The following is a 21,442-nucleotide window of genomic DNA, read 5'->3' on the forward strand; positions in this document are numbered from 1 at the left end:
TCATGTGATCCCATTTGGCGCGGATTTTTTTTTTCTCCTTCCGCTAAACCTGTTTGGGGAAAACAGACCAAAAAGGTTCAAGACGTTTGCGAGGAGGAGGAGGATCAGGATAGTCAGGTTCAAAGTAGCCGCGGTGGCCTTTGGGTGCAGTTTTAACAGAGTAGGTCAATGTTCCGCCGTTGATTATTGCAATATTTGTAGTGCGGTGCCCCTGGTTAGCTGTGGTTTCCCTTCCTCTTTCATGCAGGATTCGCCCAGCCATGTCCTCCCCAGCATCGACTCCGAGTCGCCGAGGCAGAAAACGCTCGAGAGGGGAAACTACCCCGACTGGCGGGAACGCGAATGCTCCTACTCGTAAGTTGCTCGTAACCCCGAACCCTAAGGCTCTGCGCCGTCCTTGGTTTCTCCGAGTCGGAGTGATCGATGGGATGCGATCTCTTGAATAGTACAAATAATTAAGCAGTCCAAGCTCTGCCGTGCAAGGAGCCACCTAATCTAACGCATATGTAGAGTAGTAGCATTGGGGAATGCTGAATTAGCCGGATACAAAGCCTGGGCAAGCTGAGAAGAACTCAAAAGTAAAGCAAGAATAGCCAGATTCATCAAATAGTTTTAGAGCACATAAGACAAAGTAAACTTAACAGATAACAGATGAACAGAGTTGGAAGGGGTCTTATAGGTCATCTAGTCCAACCCCCTGCCCAAGCAGGAGACACTACACCAGAGGTCCCCAAACTTGGCAACTTTAAGACTTGTGGACTTCAACGTGTAGTCCTCAATGGAACTGCATCTTCATGGAGGGAGGTATGCAGTGGAGTACCCCAAGGCTCTGTTTTAGACCCAGTACTCTTCAACATCTTCATCAATGATTTGGATGAGGGAATAAATGGGGAACTCATCAAACTCATTGACACCAAGCTGGCAAGAATAGCCAACACTCCAGAACATAGACTAAAGATACAGAAGGATCTTGACAAACTTGAACATTGGGCACTATCTAATAAAATGAAATTCAATGGTGAAAAGAGTAAGGTTCTACATTTTAGGCAAGAAAAACAAAATACACAGGTACAGTATAGGTGGTACCTTGCTCAATAGTAGTAACTGTGAAAGGGATCTTGGAGTCCTAGTGGACAACCATTTAAATATGAGCCAGCAGTGTGCAGCAGCTGCCAAAAAAGCCAACACAGTTCTAGGCTACATCAACAGAGGGATAGAATCAAGATCACGTAAAGTGTTAACTTAATACCACTTTATAATGCTTTGGTAAGGCCACGCTTGGAATACTGCATTCAGTTTTGGACACCACGATGTAAAAAAGATGTGGAGACTCTAGAAAGAGTGCAGAGAAGAGCAACAAAGATGATTAGGGGAGTGCAGACTAAAACATGAATGGTTGCAGGAACTGGGTATGTCTAGTTTAGTGAAAAGAAGGACTAGGGGAGACATGATAGCAGTGTTCCAATATCTCAAGGGTTGCCACAAAGAAGAGGGAGTTAAACTATTCTCCAAGGCACATGAGGGTAGAACAAGAAGCAATGGGTGGAAACTAATCAAGGAGAGAAGCAACTTAGAACTGAGGAGAAATTTCCTGACAGTTAGGATAATTAATCAGTGGATCAGCTTGCCTCCAGAAGTTGTGAATGCCCCAACAATGGAAGTCTTTAAGAAGATGTTGGATAGCCATTTGTCTGAAACAGTATAGGGTTTCCTGCCTAGGCAGGGGGTTGGACTAGAAGAGTCCCTTCCAACTCTGCTATTGTATTGTATTGTATTGTATTGTAATAACTCCCAGAATTCTCCAGCCAGCTGGCTGGAGAATTCTGGGAGTTAAAATCCACAAATCTTAAAGTTGCCAAGTTTGAAGACCTCTGCCCTACACCATTTCTGACAAATTGCAATCCAATCTCTTCCTGAAAGCCTCCAGTGATGAAGTTCCCACAACTTACAATACAATACAATAGTAGAGTTGGAAGGGACCTTGGAGGTCTTCTAGTCCAACCCCCTGCCTAGGCAGGAAACCCTATACCGTTTCAGACAAATAGCTATCCAACATCTTCTTAAAGACTTCCAGTGTTGGGGCATTCACAACTTCTGGAGGCAAGCTGTTCCACTGATTAATTGTTCTCACTGTCAGGAAATTTCTCCTCAGTTCTAAGTTGCTTCTCTCCTTGATTAGTTTCCACCCATTGCTTCTTGTTCTACCCTCAGGTGCTTTGGAGAATAGTTTGACTCCCTCTTCTTTGTGGCAACCTCTGAGATATTGGAATAATGCTATCATGTCTCCCCTAGTCCTTCTTTCTCTTAAGCTAAACATACCCAGTTCCTGCAACCGTTCTTCATATGTTTTAGTCTCCAGTCCCCTAATCATCTTTGTTGCTCTTCTCTGCACTCTTTCTAGAGTCTCCACATCTTTTTTACATCGTGGCGACCAGAACTGAATGCAGTATTCCAAGTGTGGCCTTACCAAGGCATTATAAAGTGGTATTAACACTTCACGTGATCTTGATTCTATCCCTCTGTTGATGCAGCCTAGAACTGTGTTGGCTTTTTTGGCAGCTGCTGCACACTGCTGGCTCATATTTAAATGGTTGTCCACTAGGACTCCAAGATCCCTTTCACAGTTACTACTACTGAGTAAGGTATCACCTATACTGTACCTGTGCATTCCGTTTTTGTTGCCTAAATGTAGAACCTTACTCTTTTCACCATTGAATTTCATTTTATTAGATAGTGCCCAATGTTCAAGTTTGTCAAGATCCTTCTGTATCTTAAGCCTATCTTCTGGAGTGTTGGCTATTCCTGCCAGCTTGGTATCATCTGCAAATTTGATGAGTTCCCCATTTATTCCCTCATCCAAATCATTGATGAAGATGTTGAAGAGTACTGGGCCTAAAACAGAGCCTTGGGGTACTCCACTGCATACTTCCCTCCATGTAGATGCAGTTCCATTGAGAACTACACGTTGAGTGCGGTTGGTCAGCCAGTTACCAATCCATCTGGTGGTGATGCTGTCTAACCCACATTCTTCTACTTTATCTAGTAGTAGGTTATGGTCTACCTTATCAAAAGCCTTACTGAAGTCCAAGTAAACTATATCAACGGCATTCCTCTGGTCCACTAATTTTGTCACATTATCAAAGAATGCAATAAGATTAGTCTGGCATGATCTGTTTTTGACAAATCCATGTTGACTTCTGAAGGCGAAAGCTGTTCCATTGGTTGATTGTTCTCACTGTCAGAAAGTTCCTCCTTATTTCTAAGTTGAATCTCTCCTTGGTCAGTTTCCATCCATTATTCCTTGTTTGGCCTTCAGGTGCTTTGGAAAATAGCTATAAAAATAGCATAAAATTGAATAAAAGAAAATAGCATAAAACTGTTGAATCCTATCCTCTTGATTGTTGTTGTTCCTGTACAATGCTCACACTGGTAAAGGATAGTGATTAAACTGTTAAAAGTGTTTTATCTTTAATCTTTAATTCATCTCAACCACACTGAGGAACACTAAGCAGAATGCAGCCTTACCATTTTGCTGTCATTTTAGTACACTTATATTAAGGAAAGAAAATAATTTTACTTTCTCTGTGATGCTCTAGATTAGTAGTTTCTTGTATAGATTTTTGTTGAAACTCTTTAGCTTGAAGTTTTATTTACAGTAGTTCTTGTTGCAGCTGCTTCTGAATCCGTACGCTCGACTCAGTCACAGCAAAGTCGCCTGGATGACTCTACAGATTTGCAACCAATGCCAACTTCGCCACCAATTGACATACAAAGCCCAAATGTTCAGGATACTCTGTTTTCTAGCCCACCACAAATGCAAAATTCAGGTATCTTTATCATCAGATGTTAGTAATTGCATTAAACTAATTCAGGTATCTTTATCATCAGATGTTAGTAATTGCATTAAACTTAGGATTTTTAAAATTATTTGTCAAGTACGGCTAGTTTTGATATACTGTATGTAGTGAATAATTTTGTAGCATAATTTAACTCTTAAGTATTTCTAATTTGTGCTCTTTAATCATCAGTAAAAGTGGATGAAAAATATGAATACAAATACAGAATAAAAAAATGATATACAGTCTAAATTTGGGGCATCAAATTCTAATTATGAAATATTTAAGCATATGCATAACCCATACAAATATTTTATTTTGGATATACATTGTCCACATATATAGTATTTGTATTTAATATTAGCCATACATAACCATTCAAAATTGTGAACATCTAAATTTTAATTTTCGTGCATTCCTAGCTGCGTTAATGGCAGACTTGGATAGTAGTTGTATACAAAACTTACTGTTTTGGGAATGAAACATTCTGAAATTTCCCAGTTCATTTTCTCTGGGAGCTCATCACTTTTGCTATTCTGGATGGAAATTAGAATGGCTTATCCCTGATCATTGGAAGGTTTTGCATGCCGATTTCAGATAGCTTTGTTAAGTAGTAATGCAAATATAAAGTATTACAGGTCTAGAATATATTTTTCTAATGTCTTCATGATTGTTGCTTATATTTCAGAGATTCAATGCATTGTTTTTTTTAAATTTAGAAAGACTTCACTTTTGGAGTTCATATCCAACCTTCTAGATTTTGTTGTTTTTAAACAGGCTGGATTGTTTGGTGGAGCAGGATATATTCCGTTTTTATCTTGCAAGTTTTAATTTTGTATTGTTAATTAGCATATGGTTATTGTTACCTATCAATTGTCTCTTGACAGTGGAGAATATACATCATCTATAGTAGCCTTGTATGGTTATATAAAGTTTTATATTGGCAGGAAATGAAATAAATCATCAAGCTTGTGTCCTTAAAAAAAACCTATGTTAAAAAACTTTCCTCTCTAATAGTTCCCATGGATTTTGATATTAGTTCACCTCTGACCTATGGAACACCTAGTTCTAGAGTGGAAGGAACACCAAGAAGTGGTGCACGAGGGACTCCAATTCGACAACGGGCTGATCTTGGCTCTGTCCGTAAAAACAGGCAGGTGGATCTGCATCCTGATACGGTAGGTTTTTTTTCATATGCCCTGTTTCCCTCAAAATAAGACCTCCCCGGATAATAAGCCCAATTGGGCTTTTGAGTGCATGCGCTAAAATAAGCCGTCCCTCGAAAATAAGCTCTCCCCAAAAATATTGCAACATAGCAACAGCCATGATGTGACCACACAACCTGCACCTCAAAAGTAATAAGACCCCCCCCAAAAAAATAAGGGTCAAATGAAAATAAAACCCGTCTTATTTTTGGGGAAACAGTATTTCAGGAGATACACGTCAACTCTATGTAGTAAAAAAGGGTTGATTGAACTGAGTGGCATTCTCTTGGATAAATAAATATAAAATTTTATCCTTTTGATTTATACTGGTATTAATAACTTCCTGTTTTACTTAGCCTGCACCAGGTGATGCGGTAGGAAGTGAACACCCTGATGGACAAAAGCTTGTGATTTGGGGAACAGATGTCAATGTAGCCTCGTGTAAAGAAAGGTTCCAGGTAAGTAGTTGCATTTTATAATTTGATCTGAAATAGCGTTAACAGACATGAAGTCTTAACATGTAGTATGCATGAAAATCTTTGTGTTGAATGCTTCTGGGTATTTATATTTAATTAGTATGCTTTCTTGTGGTTACATACAATTGATAGCACTTGTGAAGATTCATTTGGGTTGAGGACCATCTCAGGATATTTCATCCTACTGTGATTTTGCTGGATAAGCCTAAACACTTAATCCATATCCTCTTGTTTTAAAATATTCAGAGATTTCTTCAGCGTTTTATTGATCCAACAGCGAAGGAAGAAGAAAACATTGGTTTGAACCTCAATGAACCTTTATACATGCAGCGACTAGAAGAGGTATAATAGAGGAGGTATAATTGTTATTTAAATTTGGCTTGTGTTTGAAGGCTTCCGTGTTAATTGTAAATCTTTTTTCATCTTGCAGATAAACTTAATTGGGGAACCATTTCTGAATCTAAACTGTGACCATCTAAAATCATTTGATGAAAATCTATACAGACAGCTGATGTGCTATCCCCAGGTAATAGTCATTTTTAATGGAGGAATAGTCTCAGCCAAAGATAATTTTAGACAGTTTGGATTTATTGCTTTTAAATAATTTGGATGTTCATTAATGTGCATGATAAAGATGTTGCAAAAATTATAAGTTCTTGTGATTAGAAATTAATTAGTTGTTTATTTTAATGAGCAAGCATTTCTTTTTATCTGAAAGTTTTATTGAATGGTTTGAGTCTTTACTTAACAATATTTTATTAAAAGATTTAGAGGCTGCCTAAGGCCAGAGTGACTCTGGGCAACTGACATTATTTAAAAAAGAAAAAAAACCTATGTGTCCAGAAAAACCACATGCTACTATATAGCCATTGCATTTTACCATGACATTCTACCCACCCACTCCTTGTGTTTTAAAGCAAATATATCATTAATAAAGTGAATTTTGAATCTATCCACTATACAATTGGATTGATTGAATGACTGATTTGCTTTTTATGGAAAAGATGTGCTAGTACTGAAGAATGTCAATATGTACTTTTCATTTATATCTAACTTGCATAGGAAGTAATCCCAACATTTGATATGGCTGCTAATGAAATTTTCTTTGAGCGTTACGCTGATTCCATACTGGAACATCAAATTCAAGTTAGACCATACAATGCATTGAGGACAAGAAGCATGAGAAGTTTGAACCCTGAAGGTAAGAAGTTTTGGTATAAGTTTGATATTTGTGTACTATCATAGAAATTGTTTATAAATGTCTTTAGATGTCAACAGGTTTGTAACCGACTGAATTTTAGTACATTTTGTCACTATTATGCAATTTAATTTTAACAAATGTCTTTGCTTCAAGGGAAGAAACAAACTAATGACATTTGGGAAATTACTTCCTATATCATCAACTTTGTTGAAATATAATAATTTATATGTGTGTATAGTTCTACAATGAATATTTTGTATCTGTATTCATTTGGGATATGCTTAGAAATGCTAGATGCTATTTTACAGTAACACAATTTTCATTATGATTAATTATGTGTTTTTTAAAACATTTTAAAATCAGATATTGATCAGCTTATCACAATCAGTGGCATGGTGATCAGAACATCCCAGTTAATTCCAGAAATGCAAGAAGCTTTCTTCAGATGTCAGGTCTGTGGATTCACAACAAGAGTTGAGATTGATCGTGGCAGGATTGCTGAACCATCAGCATGTAAGAATTGTAACACCACACATAGCATGAATTTGATTCACAATCGCTCTCTCTTCTCGGATAAACAGATGGTATGTTGCTCTTATATTCAATCATAAAAATTCATTCTTAATTATAAAAAATTACTACATGTATGTTCTGTTAGCTTTCAGCTCCATGTCTATAGTGACTTGCAAATGTTCATTCCTTGGGCTTTATGCTGATTAAGCAGTTAACGTTTATATCAACCTATATTACACCTTATATTTAAAAATCCTACTTTTTTGACAATTTAGCTAGTCAAAGCTAAATTAATTGAGAGTAGACAGCTGCAAGCTTAATTGATCTTATCTTTTAAAACCTTATGTAGGAAAACACCTTTCTTTTTGCTCTTGATGATTTTCTTGAAGATTATGGAATTATGTAATAGAAAAATATATTTTTGCACTTTTTTTTTTGTCAGATCAAACTACAGGAATCTCCAGAAGATATGCCAGCTGGTCAGACACCATACACTATTATCCTTTTTGCTCATAATGATCTAGTTGATAAAGTTCAGCCTGGGGACAGAGTTAATATTACTGGTAAGGAAAAAGAGATTGATAGTCTTACTTTTTATAACGTGGGGATGGGCAACCACAAAAATGCACTGGGAAGAGCAGGGGGATGGCCAGGCTGGTGGGCATGATATGCTATAAGCTTCTGGGAATGAAAAAGCAGCCACACCCACCAGGATATCTGGGTTTTATTTCATCTGAACAACAAACATTCCCCAGTTTGCTTTTGCTGAAACTGGCATCTCCAAAAATTCTGCAGTTCCTCCAAAACACAAATAATATGTTCCAGTTACAAAATAATTTTTCTATTTTGGGTACCTCATAATATTTATTTCAGAAATCTAAGAGTTATGGAGTTAATTTTGGATGTGTAATCTTTTTATTGCTCAACAAAATAATTCTTCATGTTGATTGCTTATTATAATATTAACATATTTCACTGAAGGGAAGACATAACCAACGAGGTGGATCTATCTGTTGTGCATTACTTAAATAATATGTAATGCATATAATTGTATTGTGTAGGAGCATTACTAGTATCCAGTTGTGACTCCATAATCTAATGGATGAAAACATGTATGGTAAATTTAGTACTATTTTATTTTTGATCAGGAATCTACAGAGCAGTTCCAGTTCGTGTCATACCAAGAATGAGCAGTGTAAGGTCTGTTTATAAGACTCACATTGATGTTATTCATTACTGCAAAACTGATTCAAAACGCCTCCATAGAATTGAAGAAGGAACAGAACGGAAAATGTTTACGGAAGACCGTGAAAAAATGCTTCAAGTACTTTCTCAAAAACCAGATATTTATGACAGACTTTCTTCCGCTCTTGCTCCAAGCATATATGAGCATGAAGACATTAAAAAGGCAAGGAAAATTTAAAACTATATTTTATCAGCTGAACCAGAGGCTATGTTGATGAAATGCATGAAATTCTTTGCACGTCTCTTGCATTCTAATAAATTACAGTCAAATTATGAAAAATGCCATATTTTTCGGAGAGTAAGGTGCACCTTTTTTCCTCAAAAAACAGGCTGACAATCTGGGTGTGTCTTGTACACTGAATACAGCATCCTTGAAGCCCCACCTCCTTCACCAAAATGGCCATGCATAGCCTTATGGAGGCTTTCAATTAGCTCTTGGGGGCTGAGGAGGGCAGAAATGAGTGGAAAATGAGCTGTTTTTGCCCCACCCCCCAGCAGCACTCTATAAGCCTCCATAAGGCTATGCATGCAATTTTTTTTGACAAAAAACAGAGCCGTTGTTTGCTCGTTTTTGTCCATCCCACCCCACCCCCAGGAACACTCTGCAAGCTCCCCTAAGGCTATTTGTGCCCTTTTTTTTAAGGGCCGGTTTTGGGAGGTTTGCAGAGTGCAAAAACTTTTTTTTTCCTTTTGGAAAGCTCTTTAACTGATTGATGAGAATATAAAATACTTAACTTGGATAGCTAATGTCTATTTCAAAAGAAAGAATTGCCCCGTCTTGTCAGAGGTTTTTAATATTACCTTAAATCGCCCCTTAAATTTTTAAAATGTGCATCTTAAATGCAATTAAGATTTGTAGTGTAGAGATTTAGTCTGATTTTGGATGTGTTTTTAAAAGGCTAATAAATGAGATATGTCTATAAGGAATGTACAGGGAGATTTTCTGAAAAGTAATGCCTGTTCTATGGAAAAGATGCATTTGACTAGACATATACATGAGATTATATCACTTAGGTGTTCTAAGAAAATATTCCATACATATTAATCAGATACCTAATTATTATCTGAATTTGAAATTTTAAAATCACAGGGTTCATTTTGTTAATATGATTGAATCTCCTTTTTCTTAAAAAGCGGGGGGAAGCCTTGACCTTGAGATTGTTTTGCAGGGCATTCTGCTTCAGCTATTTGGAGGTTCAAGAAAAGATTTCAGTCACACAGGCAGAGGTAATTTCCGGGCTGAGATAAACATTCTGCTTTGTGGAGATCCCGGCACCAGCAAGTCACAATTACTTCAGTATGTTTATAACCTGGTTCCAAGAGGGCAGTATACATCTGGAAAAGGTTCTAGCGCTGTTGGTCTTACAGCATATGTAATGAAGGATCCTGAAACAAGACAATTAGTTCTACAGACTGGAGCTTTGGTCCTCAGTGACAATGGGATTTGCTGTATTGATGAGTTCGATAAAATGAATGAAAGTACAAGGTCAGTGCTTCATGAAGTTATGGAGCAACAAACACTCTCTATTGCCAAGGTAAGTCCTTAAAAGAAAATCAGCATTTTAAAATTTTGGTAATTTATATTATTCCCTCTATATCTGGCCTCCAAGTGTGAGTGCAGATATTTCTATATCCAAATAGAATAATTCATGCAAAATAGGATAGGACAAATAAGCAGGCATGATCGAGTCTTATAGAAAAAAATTAAAATAGGATAAAAGAGGGAAAGGCAAAATGCTCCAGTTTATGGGGATAAGAGAAAGGGGATGTCCTAAGAAAGATCTATTGACCAGATAAAAAGTAAATATTTGCATTTCCCACTGACATTTTGTTTATGGTCCCATTTGTATAGAACAATTGAGAAATGGTTCACTTACAACAGGGGTGTCAAACTCATCGTTACGGACGTGTCACATGATGTATCAGGACTTTTTTCCCCTTCGCTAAACCAGGTGTTGGCGTGGCCAGCATGTGATGCATCCGGCCCATGGGCCGCGAGTTTGACAGCCCTGACAGAGTTTTTATAAAAGAGTAAAACATATAAGAACTTTGCTGCTGCACTTTCATGTAAATGAGATCCAGGAATTGTAAGAGAATCTCAAATCTTTTCTTCCTAACAGGCTGGAATTATTTGCCAACTAAATGCTCGTACTTCCATTTTGGCAGCCGCTAACCCAATAGAATCTCAGTGGAATCCAAAGAAAACTACAATTGAAAATATCCAGCTTCCCCACACATTATTATCCAGGTATGCTGTGAAATATATGCACTATCATTGCTAGTAGTTATTTTTGCATAACATTACTTTTTTGCTCTGCAGATAGTTTTTCACTAACTGCCTACTAAGGCGGTATAGTACTTTGGATTTAAAGGCAAAACAGTGCATTGAAGTGTAAGGAAGGAGCAATTGTTTGTAACTGTTCAGAGCTACTGTATCTTCTGGGATTATGAAGAGGAGGACACTAATGTTAAATATTCAGATGATGGGAAGCTGTTTCACTGACCTTTCTATATTACTTTCTTGGTATACTCCAAAAGGAGGCATTTTGTTCTGAAGCTTACAATATTCAGAACTGAAGTGGGCAAGAACACTTCAGATCTGGTATGGGTGCCCTTTCACTATCCATAGCTGCTCCATGGCTTTTCTTAGGGCTGCATATGCAGAGGAAAGTTGAAATATTTAAGGAGGCAGCAATAAGGATACATGTCTAGACCTAAGTTTTGTAGTTCTAAAAATTCTAGTCCACTCTCAGTCAAAGATGCTCACTTTGACTTGATCAATCACTCCTATTATCAACCCAACCTACCTCAACAGCGAGCTGGATGTGGGGGAAAATAGGAAGGAGCCCTATGTATGTCCTCTTGTGCTTCTGTTTGAAAAGCAGGACAGAAATCATATAAATGAATGTGCCATACATAGAGAACAAAATTCTAACTTTTCGATTTTACCGTATGAAAGTTTGCATTCCAGAATGTAATAAAATTGTTTTTGTAACTTGAAATTAATACTATCATTTTTAAGAAGCAATTCTATTAATGATGGAAAAATCATCCATATTGTTTTATTCCAAATAGATTTGATCTCATTTTCCTTATGTTGGATCCTCGTGATGAAGCATATGATAGACGTTTAGCTCATCATTTGGTTTCATTATACTATCAAACTGAAGAACAGGTTGAAGAGGAATACATGGATATGGCAGTACTTAGAGACTATATTGCTTATGCTCGTAATTACATCAATCCCAAATTGAGTGAAGAAGCAAGTCAAGCTCTCATTGAGGTACAAGCAGGCCAAAACATTTTTTAACTTTCGTACAGCACACTTTTAAATTACTCATCTAATTTTGAAGTCTTAACAACCACTTAAAGGTCTAATGGGAAATATAATTAATTACAAGTGACTAGTTTAACACGTATATAAAAAGGGATTTTATTTCAAAAGCATGGGCTAAAAGTAGAGAACATGAGAATCCGGGAACTGGGCTCTGGATTAAATCCATTTGGATGGAGCAGCTTTGGGTAAATAGATGATCTCACAGGAAAAATTGTTGCACGCTCCAGAACATTGTGCTGCAAACAGAAGGAGCACTACTTAAGTGCTCTTGAAAGATGTATAGCTCCTTAGAAATGAATATATTGAATAGGCAAAGAAACATGATTTAGAAACGACTAGAGTCTTATGTCAGCATTAAATTTCAAATGGAATTTCATGCATTAATTTAAGGCTATTTAGTTTCATATATGAACTAAGGTATTATTTGAAGAACTCTACCGTAAACATCATATCATCAACTTATCTTGTTGTACAAACAAATGCGCAAGGATTTCATTGCAGGGAAATGGATGGATAGGTGGTCAGTTTCTGCTGCAACCCTAGGTGTGGATGCAAGAGGAATTAACTACCGTATTTTTCAGAGTATAAGATGCACCTTCCCCCCCCCCCCTAAAAGAGTGTGGAAATGTTGGGCGTCTTATACACTGAATACAGCCATTTTTCACCTCTCGAAGCCCCGCCCCCGCATCCCATTTTTGTGAGAAATGGGCTGTTTTTTTTCACAAAAACAGTGTTTTTGCCTTCTCCCACCCCCCAGAAACGCACTGCAGGCTTTAGGGCTGGGGGAAGGGAAAAATGTCCCCGTTTTGGTGAATACCGGGAGCGTTTTTGCCTTACCTGAGCCTTCCTGAAGCCTGCAGAGTGCTTCTGGGGGCCGGGGAGGACAAAAACTTTTTTTCTTACTTACCTCTTCGAAATCTTGGTGCGTCTTATGCACCGGTGCATTTTATAGTCCGAAAAATATGGTAATTAAGGGAGTTGCTTGCCTACATAGATCCAGTTGCATATTCAACTAAATTCTAAGTAATATATAGTACATATGTCCATTCCATAAATATTTAAAGGTGAGATAAATCATTGATCTCATATATATTGAAAATTATATGAATAATACGATTTATATTGTTTCCTGATTGCTTATTTATACCCTATGACTATCACTGTGCTGTACCTTATGATTCTTGACTAATGTATCTTGTCTTTTTATGTACACTGAGAGCATATGCACCAAAGACAAGTTCCTTGTGTGTCCAATCACACTTGGTCAATAAAGAATTCTATTCTATTCTAATGTCATTCCCCCCACAATGGATGAGGGTAAAAAATTAGCCATTGTTTGGATTGAATAGTAGAACTGTTTTTTTTATATTTGTATTCTCTTCCTCATTAATGTCTTATCTAAAATGTTTAATCCATTAACAGAAAATATACAAACAATATTATAAACTTTTCTTCTCCACTAGGCATATGTGGATATGAGGAAAGTTGGGAGTGGTAAAGGGATGGTTTCAGCATATCCTCGGCAACTAGAATCATTGATTCGTTTGGCTGAAGCTCATGCTAAAGTGCGTTTTTCTGCAAAGGTGGAAACAATAGATGTAGAAGAAGCAAAACGTCTTCATCGTGAGGCTTTAAAGCAGTCTGCCACAGATCCAAGGACTGGAATTGTGGACATATCTATTCTTACAACAGGTCTTCATATAATAATACATGTTCTCTCCTTGCTTAAATGTGTATAAACATTACCACATGATGATAACACTAAAAATGCTTAATGCCATAATCTCAATACAGTTCTGTATATAGTATTAGAATATTGTGTAGAATCCTCTTTCTATGATTTTTTTTTCTATTTTTGCTCTTTAAGGAATGAGTGCCACGGCCCGTAAGCGCAAAGAAGAATTGGCTCAAGCTTTGAAGAAACTTATTCAGTCCAAGGGTAAAACACCAGCTCTAAAATATCAACAACTCTTTGATGATCTTCGTGCACAATCTGAAACAGTAAGTTTGATACAGGCTTAAGATTTTATATAGTTTATCTATATCCGACAAAGCACTTCTATTTATTTTAAAATATTTTGTTTTTACTTTTATTATTTATTTCATAGCTACTGAAAAGCCATAACCAATAATCAAATAAAATACTATGTCTTATCTTTCTATAAGAATATGCATTTTTCATAGGAAGCCAGAAAATTCAAAAGACAGTATGCATGTTTTGAAGAGCAATAGTGATCTGGTTGTGGCCATTTTGTCTGTAGAAATTGGAGAACAAAGTTATTTTAGAATACCTTTTCTAGTCTGGTTCTCTCTGTTGGATTACAATTTAGCATGGAATGTAATTTACAGCATGTATAGGATAATATCAGATTGGAGAAGGCTAAGTTGCCAAGATTGATCATGTTTTTCAGAAAGTTTTATCAGTAATATTTCAGGAAGTGTTCAAATAATGGTCTTAGATATCCAGATCTATTATATAATTTCTAGATTGTATGTACATTTGAATTGTAGTTGAAAAATCTTGAACTTTATATCAATGAAGGAAAACTGATGGGAGATAAAGGAATGCTTGCTGATATTATGCTAGTTAATTGAAAGTCATATTTGTTCATTTTTTTCTTCAAGGCTATCACTAAAGAAATGTTTGAAGAAGCACTTCATGCATTGACCGATGATGATTTCTTGACTGTAACTGGGAGGACAGTGAGACTACTTTAATTCAAATCATCATTTTGCAATAATTAAAAATACTGTTTAACAGAGGCTGTCAACAACACCACTGAACATTTATATCTAAAATTTAATTCTTTTAAAAAATGTAAATACTTAAAGCACAGTAGATTTTATCTTCATGAATATATTTCTTTAGATTGAATAAATGCTATACATTTAAACACCAGGAATACTAGAGAATTAGAATTCAAAGATTGTTGAAATAATGTTATACTCGTTATTACATACAAATTTTAAATATTGTTACAATAAAAAAATCAATCTGTATCACAAACTTCAAGTAGTTGTGTCTGTCTGGCCGAAATACAGTAGTTGATTTTTTATTCTTAATTTCATATTTAGAAAGTAAACAATTCAGGTGGAAGACAGTGCGGCTTGCCTTTTTCTTTTAAAAAGCTTTATGTGTATTTTGGACAAAACTTCTAACTTAATTTTCCAACTGTGAATATTTATAAGCTCATTTACTTTTGCATAAATAGTTTTGGTAGCCCCTATAAATTGTTATTGTTCTGAACTATTGGAATACTACATCAACATATGAAAGATAACTTAATATTTTGAGGAGCAAATTAGTGTTTTGTGTTTTGATTCCTCCAAAAGGACTTTGTTTCGAGTTGCAGAATAGAAAATTATTTTAATCTTTTCAGTAAAACAAATTGATGTCCTACTCTTTGCCTTTATCAATAGGCCAAATTTAATTCAACTTTTAAATAAGTTTATATAATATTTTTTATAAATGCTGTAGGTATACAGAATATAGGACACATAGTATATGATAGCATTGAAAGTCATGTGATGTAATCATGTGATTGCATGATTAGCTATGGAGATTTACTGGGTGACTTCAGGCCAGTTACACACATGCTCAACCATACCCAGTTCCAAGGATTGTTTTTGTGGAAAATAGAAGGGAATGCTGTGTTTTGCTCCAATCTGAACAAAACACAAAATATAAATCTAATAAATAAAAGCAATATAAAATATGAGATATAGTTTTGGAGTTTGCTTGACATTTTGGGGCTGTCTAAAGCCACTGTTCTTAACTGAGAAGATGACGAAGGTCTTTGTGTAAGACACTTAATGATTTTACTTCGGCAATATGTTATTCAAAGAGTGGGACCTACCATCAATCAGAAGTGATAAAAAGTTATCCTGTCAAATAGAAGTATCAGCAATATAGCTTGTAATTTTCTTAAACACTATACAACTCATGATGTGTTGAGTCATCTATAGCTGCCCATTTCAGACAAGTGAATCTGAGCAGAAGCGATAACTCCAGTACGTTGTAAACTGAAAATCAAGTGGCTAGTGGCTAGAATTCATTCAAACTGAAATTAGGATGCCAGTATTTAAATATAAAGCATAAAGCTTTTTTTTTTGGGGGGGGGGGGGGAAGGTAGACTTCAAAGAAACTAACAACAGGAACTAGCACAGAGGCTTTGAAACAGTCAGAGCCATATAACATTAATCATTGGAAGGTCTATTCCTAATTGTCACTAATATATCAGTTCATAAAGGAGCTCCAAGCTGACTAGGATAATTTATGAACACAACCTGCTTAATACGCGACATAATTGTATAACTGAATAAACATTCAGGTCAAAATGTGGGTAAGGAAGTACTCTAAATGTTCTCTGTTCAAGCATTTGGAAACTCAAGAGTCAGCATTGTACCTGGAAATAGTCATTTTAAATTAAATCACAAAAATGTGGAAAACAAAGGAGAAGGTCCATTACCAAAGTGATGAGCACATAAACAATGCAGAAGACCAGAGGAGGGGAGAGGGGTGCAAAAACATCTCAGACACTCCAAAATTCCCATGAAGTTAAAAAAAGGCAGAGAAGTAAATTCAGACTTAAAGGACTCTTGCTATATCCAATCTTTAAATAGTTTTAGGCAAACCTGGCATTTGTTTCTTGATTTGGTCAAATTACAACTGCTTTTTAGTCCCTCATAAAGAATGACTAACTTGATTCATATTAGAAACAAAGGCCATACTAGAATGTTAAGTAATCAATAATACTAATCAGATGGTAGGAGTCCCTGTGGATTCTACTCTGCTAGTCATCGGCTAAAGGGAGCAGTGCTCATCTCCATTTCAAGGCCATGGAGCCAGCGCTGTCTGAAGACATTCTTGGTCATATGGCCAGCATATGTCAGAGAGAGATGTTCATTTCCCACTAAAGTACCTATATCTACTTGCATTTTCAAGCTTTCGAACTGCTAGGTTGGCAGGAGAGGACAGGAGTTCAACCTGTTGGAGCTTAGGTGTCAAACCTAGGTTGTCGGCTTTCCAGCTGACAAGCCGAGCATCTTAACCACTGAGCCACTTTGCCATTCCAAAATCAGATGTGGACTTGCTATTAATCTTCTTGGTGACAATAAAGTGAAGGTATGCATTTCAACACAGAGAAGTGGACAGAGGATAGAATTTGAAATTTCTCATATATTCAGTGTACAAGGTTTTCATGAAACAGACCAGCAAACATTTTCAGCTCTTAGGTACATCTGAAATTTTAAGAATATGGTCAAATGACAATCAGAAGACTTACTAGTCAAAATGTCTATCTTAGGGAACATAACTTACAAAACATTTTTATTTGCTGTCCCTATTGCCCTACTGCAGGATTGTCTTACTATCATCTTTTGTCCCTTCTCTGGACATGTTGGATTGCACACAGCCTTTATTTTTATTTTTTAAGGAAAAGTTACATAGCCTATTTTGACATTATTTGGAATAAAGATGTGGTAATAATGGACATCCTGCTTTGTCATGTACTTACTTCTAATTTTAAGATTTCTTACATTGAACAGGTGTTTTGTTCTTATATTAAAAAAACCCTAAGATTCCTGCAGCTTCTATGCAAAACATTGTACTGTACGCCTTCTCTTCAAACTTCCTGTTAGCAAATTTTCTCATCTGTGCAACATAAAAATAGCAATGTTTTATACTAAATAAGGTGGAAGTTACTCTCTAAATTTTCACTTGGACTGTGTGTTAAATTGATTCTACCAAATACCAATTTTGCCTCCCATCTTTTATATAAGCCTTATTTCTTAGTCACACAAGTGATTTATAGTTCAACCAAGCCACTACCTAAACCTGAACTGCACATCAACTAGTTTAGATTTAACAAATGTTCATCTGGTATAAGCAATATAAATCCTTGCACCATAACAAAACTATTTTATAAAATAAACTAAGAGGGTCACTGTTGGACAGAATAGTTGGACAGATTTTATACCACTGCTACTATTGGAAAAATATGTTTGTTGTAATAATTATAACCACAAGGAGGAGATGGAGGCAAATTTGGAACCTGAATGAAACTGAATTACAATTCTAGTTATTTTTTTTCATGATGCAAATAAAACAATGTTAATCAGTTTTAAAAACTTAAAAAAACATGTTAAGAGAAAGGGACAGCAACAGATTAGTAATATTTGTATGGAAATATTAACAATGACAGTTTATATATTAAATTCTATTTAGAAACCAATAGAACATGTTTGTTTTCAGCAAAAGACAGCTAGTTAAAATATATTGAAATAGCCTGCCTAAACAGAAATAGAAAACTATATATACATATATTCATCTTTTCACAATAATGAAATTAGTTCAATTAAGTGTACATCTGTTCATACCGCAGCACTAAAAACATAATTATAGGAAGGAAATGTTCATGTTTAGATTTCTAAAAAATGCTTTCAAACATGTAATCATTTTACAGTCTGAAAAATAGTAAGATAGCATCTTTGTGAAAGATTCTAATGCACCCAAAAGGGATGTGCCACAACTGTTTTAGACAGTACAATTTTGACTTTGTATTTAGTATGTAAAACTTTCTATTTTCCATTTGTGTTTGAAAACAAACTTAATTAAGCACTTAACAGTAGCCCAAATTAGCCAAAATAGTAATTTCTTAGCATGAAAAGCATGGTTAATTTATCAGATTGGGACTGCACAGATCAAGATTCTGCTGAGCTGTAGAAGCTCACTGGATGATTCTCAGCCAGTCATTCTGTCAGTCAAATCTACGACGCAAAATTATGAGTGGGGGGGCAGGGGGGTCACAGTGTTTACATGTGCTGTTTTAAGTTCCTGAATAAATGGTAGGATACAAACCTGCAAGTAAGTGTAGCTAAGGCTACTGTGAAGCTAACCTGCAGTTGAAGGACTCAAGACTGTCAGCTTGATTAAAGCTCTTGATCCAGAAACAGGAAAAGCCGGTCAATACCTTTGTATGTTATTTATTGCCCGATGTATTGTTTCTGGTGTTTGTTTTCTCTTTGCAAGTTTAGTCTGTATGGGTTTTACGTAACAGGCAAACAGTAACTTGTAGTGTAATCAGAGCTTTCTATTTTCCTTTATGCTTTTCTAGTGGAGATTTTTTAAAAATATATATTTATTTATTTATTTAGTTATAACCACCCATCTCAATCAGTGACTCTGGGTAGCTTACAATTCAAAAAAATATATTGCAATTAAAACACTAAAACATTTGGGGGGGGGGGGGAAATAACAAACATCCAAAATAAACATACACAGCAGCTGAGGTACTCGGCCAGTTAGCAATAAAGCCAGAAAACAGAGCCCTGGACACATTTAGCACCCCAGACTCAGGAACATAGCCAAGCTTTTAGAGCCTTACAAAAGGCTAAAAGGGTTGGGTCTGTTTTGATCTCCAAAGAGCCAGATGTACTAAAATGATGTGGAAACAATTACATGAATATTTCTCCTTTATCCTCAAATGTCACTAATTCCCAAGAGGCAACTGTGTGTTTGTGTGCCAGCTGTGACTCTTCCTGAGGTAACTGAAATGTTTCTGGAAGCTCTAATTAGAATAAAACAGAATATTTTAAGAAAATAGAATAAAATAGAATATTTTATTTGGCCAAGTGTCATTAGACACACAATAATTTATCTCCGGTGCAGAAGCTCTCAATGTACATGCAAAGCAAAAGGGTAATAATAATCATAACATAATACCAATAAGAGCAAGTAGTAGAAATAATAATAATAATAATAATAATAATAATAATAATAATAATAATAATAATAATAATAATAATAATAATAATAATAAACAGTTCGTATCCAGTAGAACAAAAAGGAAATTATAAAAAATCAAGAGGAACAAAAGATCAGTTGCTCATAGACAAAATGGTACTAAAATTGGTACTAAAAACGAAGAAAAACAAATTTAAATATGGTGTGGATTGATTACAAGAAGGCATTTGACTCATTGCCCCACAGCTGGATTAAGACCTGTGGAAAACTTTGGAATCAGCAAAAATGTATGTACATTTTTGAAAGCAAATATGCAAAAATGGAAAACAGTTCTAACAACAAATGGGGATAACATTGGTGAAGTCAACATCAGACGAGGAATCTTCCAAGGGGATTCACTTTCACCACTACTGTTCAATATTGCATTAATTCCACTGACAATAATCCTACGAAACACAAAACTGGGATACCAAATCTCAAGCCAACATGGCAAGATAAACCATCTACTATACATGGATGACTTTAAAATGTATGCAAAAAGCCCCACTGAACTTAAATCAATACTCAATACAGTTCAACTGTTCAGCAGTGACATCAAAATGAACTTTGGCCCTGAAAAATGTGTTATATTATCCATGCGGCGAGGAAAAATGGAAAAAAGAAGGAGTAGAACTGGGAAATGGAAATATAGTGAAAGCATTAGCAAAGGATGATGGTTACAAGTACCTAGGGATATTGGAAGCAGATAACATCTTGAATGGAAAAGTCAAAGAGTCAACGCAAAAGGAATACATCAGGAGGGTCCGCAAAATATTAAAATCAAAGCTGAATGCTGGAAACATAATTAAAGCCATTAATACATGGGCAGTTCCAGTGATACGCTACTCAGCTGGAATCATTAACTGGACTCTGGCTGAACTGGAAAACCTGGACTGGAAAATATGCAAACTTTTGAATATGTACCACGCTTTACATCCACAAGGTGACATCGACAGGTTGCACCTACCAAGAAAAATAGGGGGCAGGGAACTATTGCAAATCCATCAAACTGTAGAAGAAGAAGAATGAAGTTTGAACAATTATGTGAACCAAAGTACAGAAAAATTGCTGCAGGCTGTGAAAACGGAGAACAGCATAAAAACAACAGAAACAAAAGCAGAATATAAGGAAAAACAGCTGGATGACAGGTTAAATAGATGGAAAACCAAAGCTTTGCATGGACAGCACTTGAAAAACATTGAAGGAAAATGTGCTGACAATTTGACATGGACATGGCTTAAGATGGGAACTATCAAGAAAGAAACGGAAGGTTTAATACTGGCTGCTCAAGAACAAGCACTACAAAGTAATGCCATGAAAGCGAAGATACAAAAATCCATTGACAACCCAAACTACCGACTTTGCAATAACAAAGTCAAAACTGTTTCACATTTCATATGTGAATGTAGCAAAATTGCACAAACTGATTACAAAGCTAGACATGACCGAGTTGCTAAATTAATCCACTGGTCATTATGTAAAAAAATTGATTTACCTGTATCCAGAAAGTCATGGGAACATAAAGTGGAAAAAGTTATCAAAAAATGAGAAGGTGAAGATCTTGTGGGACTTTCGAATACAAACGGATCGTCATTTGGAGCACAACACTCCAGATATCATGGTTGTAGAGGGCTGAAGTGTACAGTTTATTGATATCGCTGTTCCTGGAGATGCCAGAGTCAAAGAAAAAGAAGTAGAAAAAATAATGAAATATTGCGACTTGGCCATCGAAACTACACGGCTATGGATGAAGCATGTAACAGTGATACCCATTGTCATCAGGGCACTTGGCACCATGTCCAAGAATTTTATAAGATACATCCACAAATTGCAGCTTCCTGCAATA

General features: G+C 36.0%; 1 protein-coding gene across 1 annotated transcript; it reads left to right on the forward strand.

Annotated features, from left to right (window-relative positions):
- Positions 1-5: 5 nt before the first annotated feature.
- MCM4 (minichromosome maintenance complex component 4) lies at positions 6-14,820 on the forward strand. The gene is made up of 17 exons (XM_081953427.1): positions 6-160; positions 248-354; positions 3,672-3,827; positions 4,854-5,014; positions 5,398-5,499; positions 5,764-5,859; positions 5,948-6,043; positions 6,580-6,718; positions 7,082-7,302; positions 7,674-7,794; positions 8,380-8,639; positions 9,646-10,011; positions 10,597-10,724; positions 11,552-11,759; positions 13,277-13,505; positions 13,681-13,814; positions 14,439-14,820. The coding sequence occupies exons 2-17, from the start codon at positions 261-263 to the stop codon at positions 14,529-14,531; spliced, it is 2,604 nt and encodes an 867-aa protein (XP_081809553.1). The 5' UTR covers positions 6-160; positions 248-260; the 3' UTR covers positions 14,532-14,820.
- Positions 14,821-21,442: the final 6,622 nt, after the last annotated feature.

This window comes from Natrix helvetica (genome assembly GCF_964273705.1).
Source record: "Natrix helvetica genome assembly, chromosome: 4".
In the NCBI taxonomy this organism is placed as follows: Eukaryota; Metazoa; Chordata; class Lepidosauria; order Squamata; family Natricidae; genus Natrix; species Natrix helvetica.

Coding starts and splice junctions, on each gene's coding strand:
- MCM4 (XM_081953427.1), top strand. CDS start 261: ATGTCCTCCCCAGCATCGACTCCGAGTCGCCGAGGCAGAAAACGCTCG. Junction 11,760..13,276: donor CAAGTCAAGCTCTCATTGAG/GTACAAGCAGGC, acceptor CTTCTCCACTAG/GCATATGTGGATATGAGGAA. Junction 13,815..14,438: donor TTCGTGCACAATCTGAAACA/GTAAGTTTGATA, acceptor TTTTTCTTCAAG/GCTATCACTAAAGAAATGTT.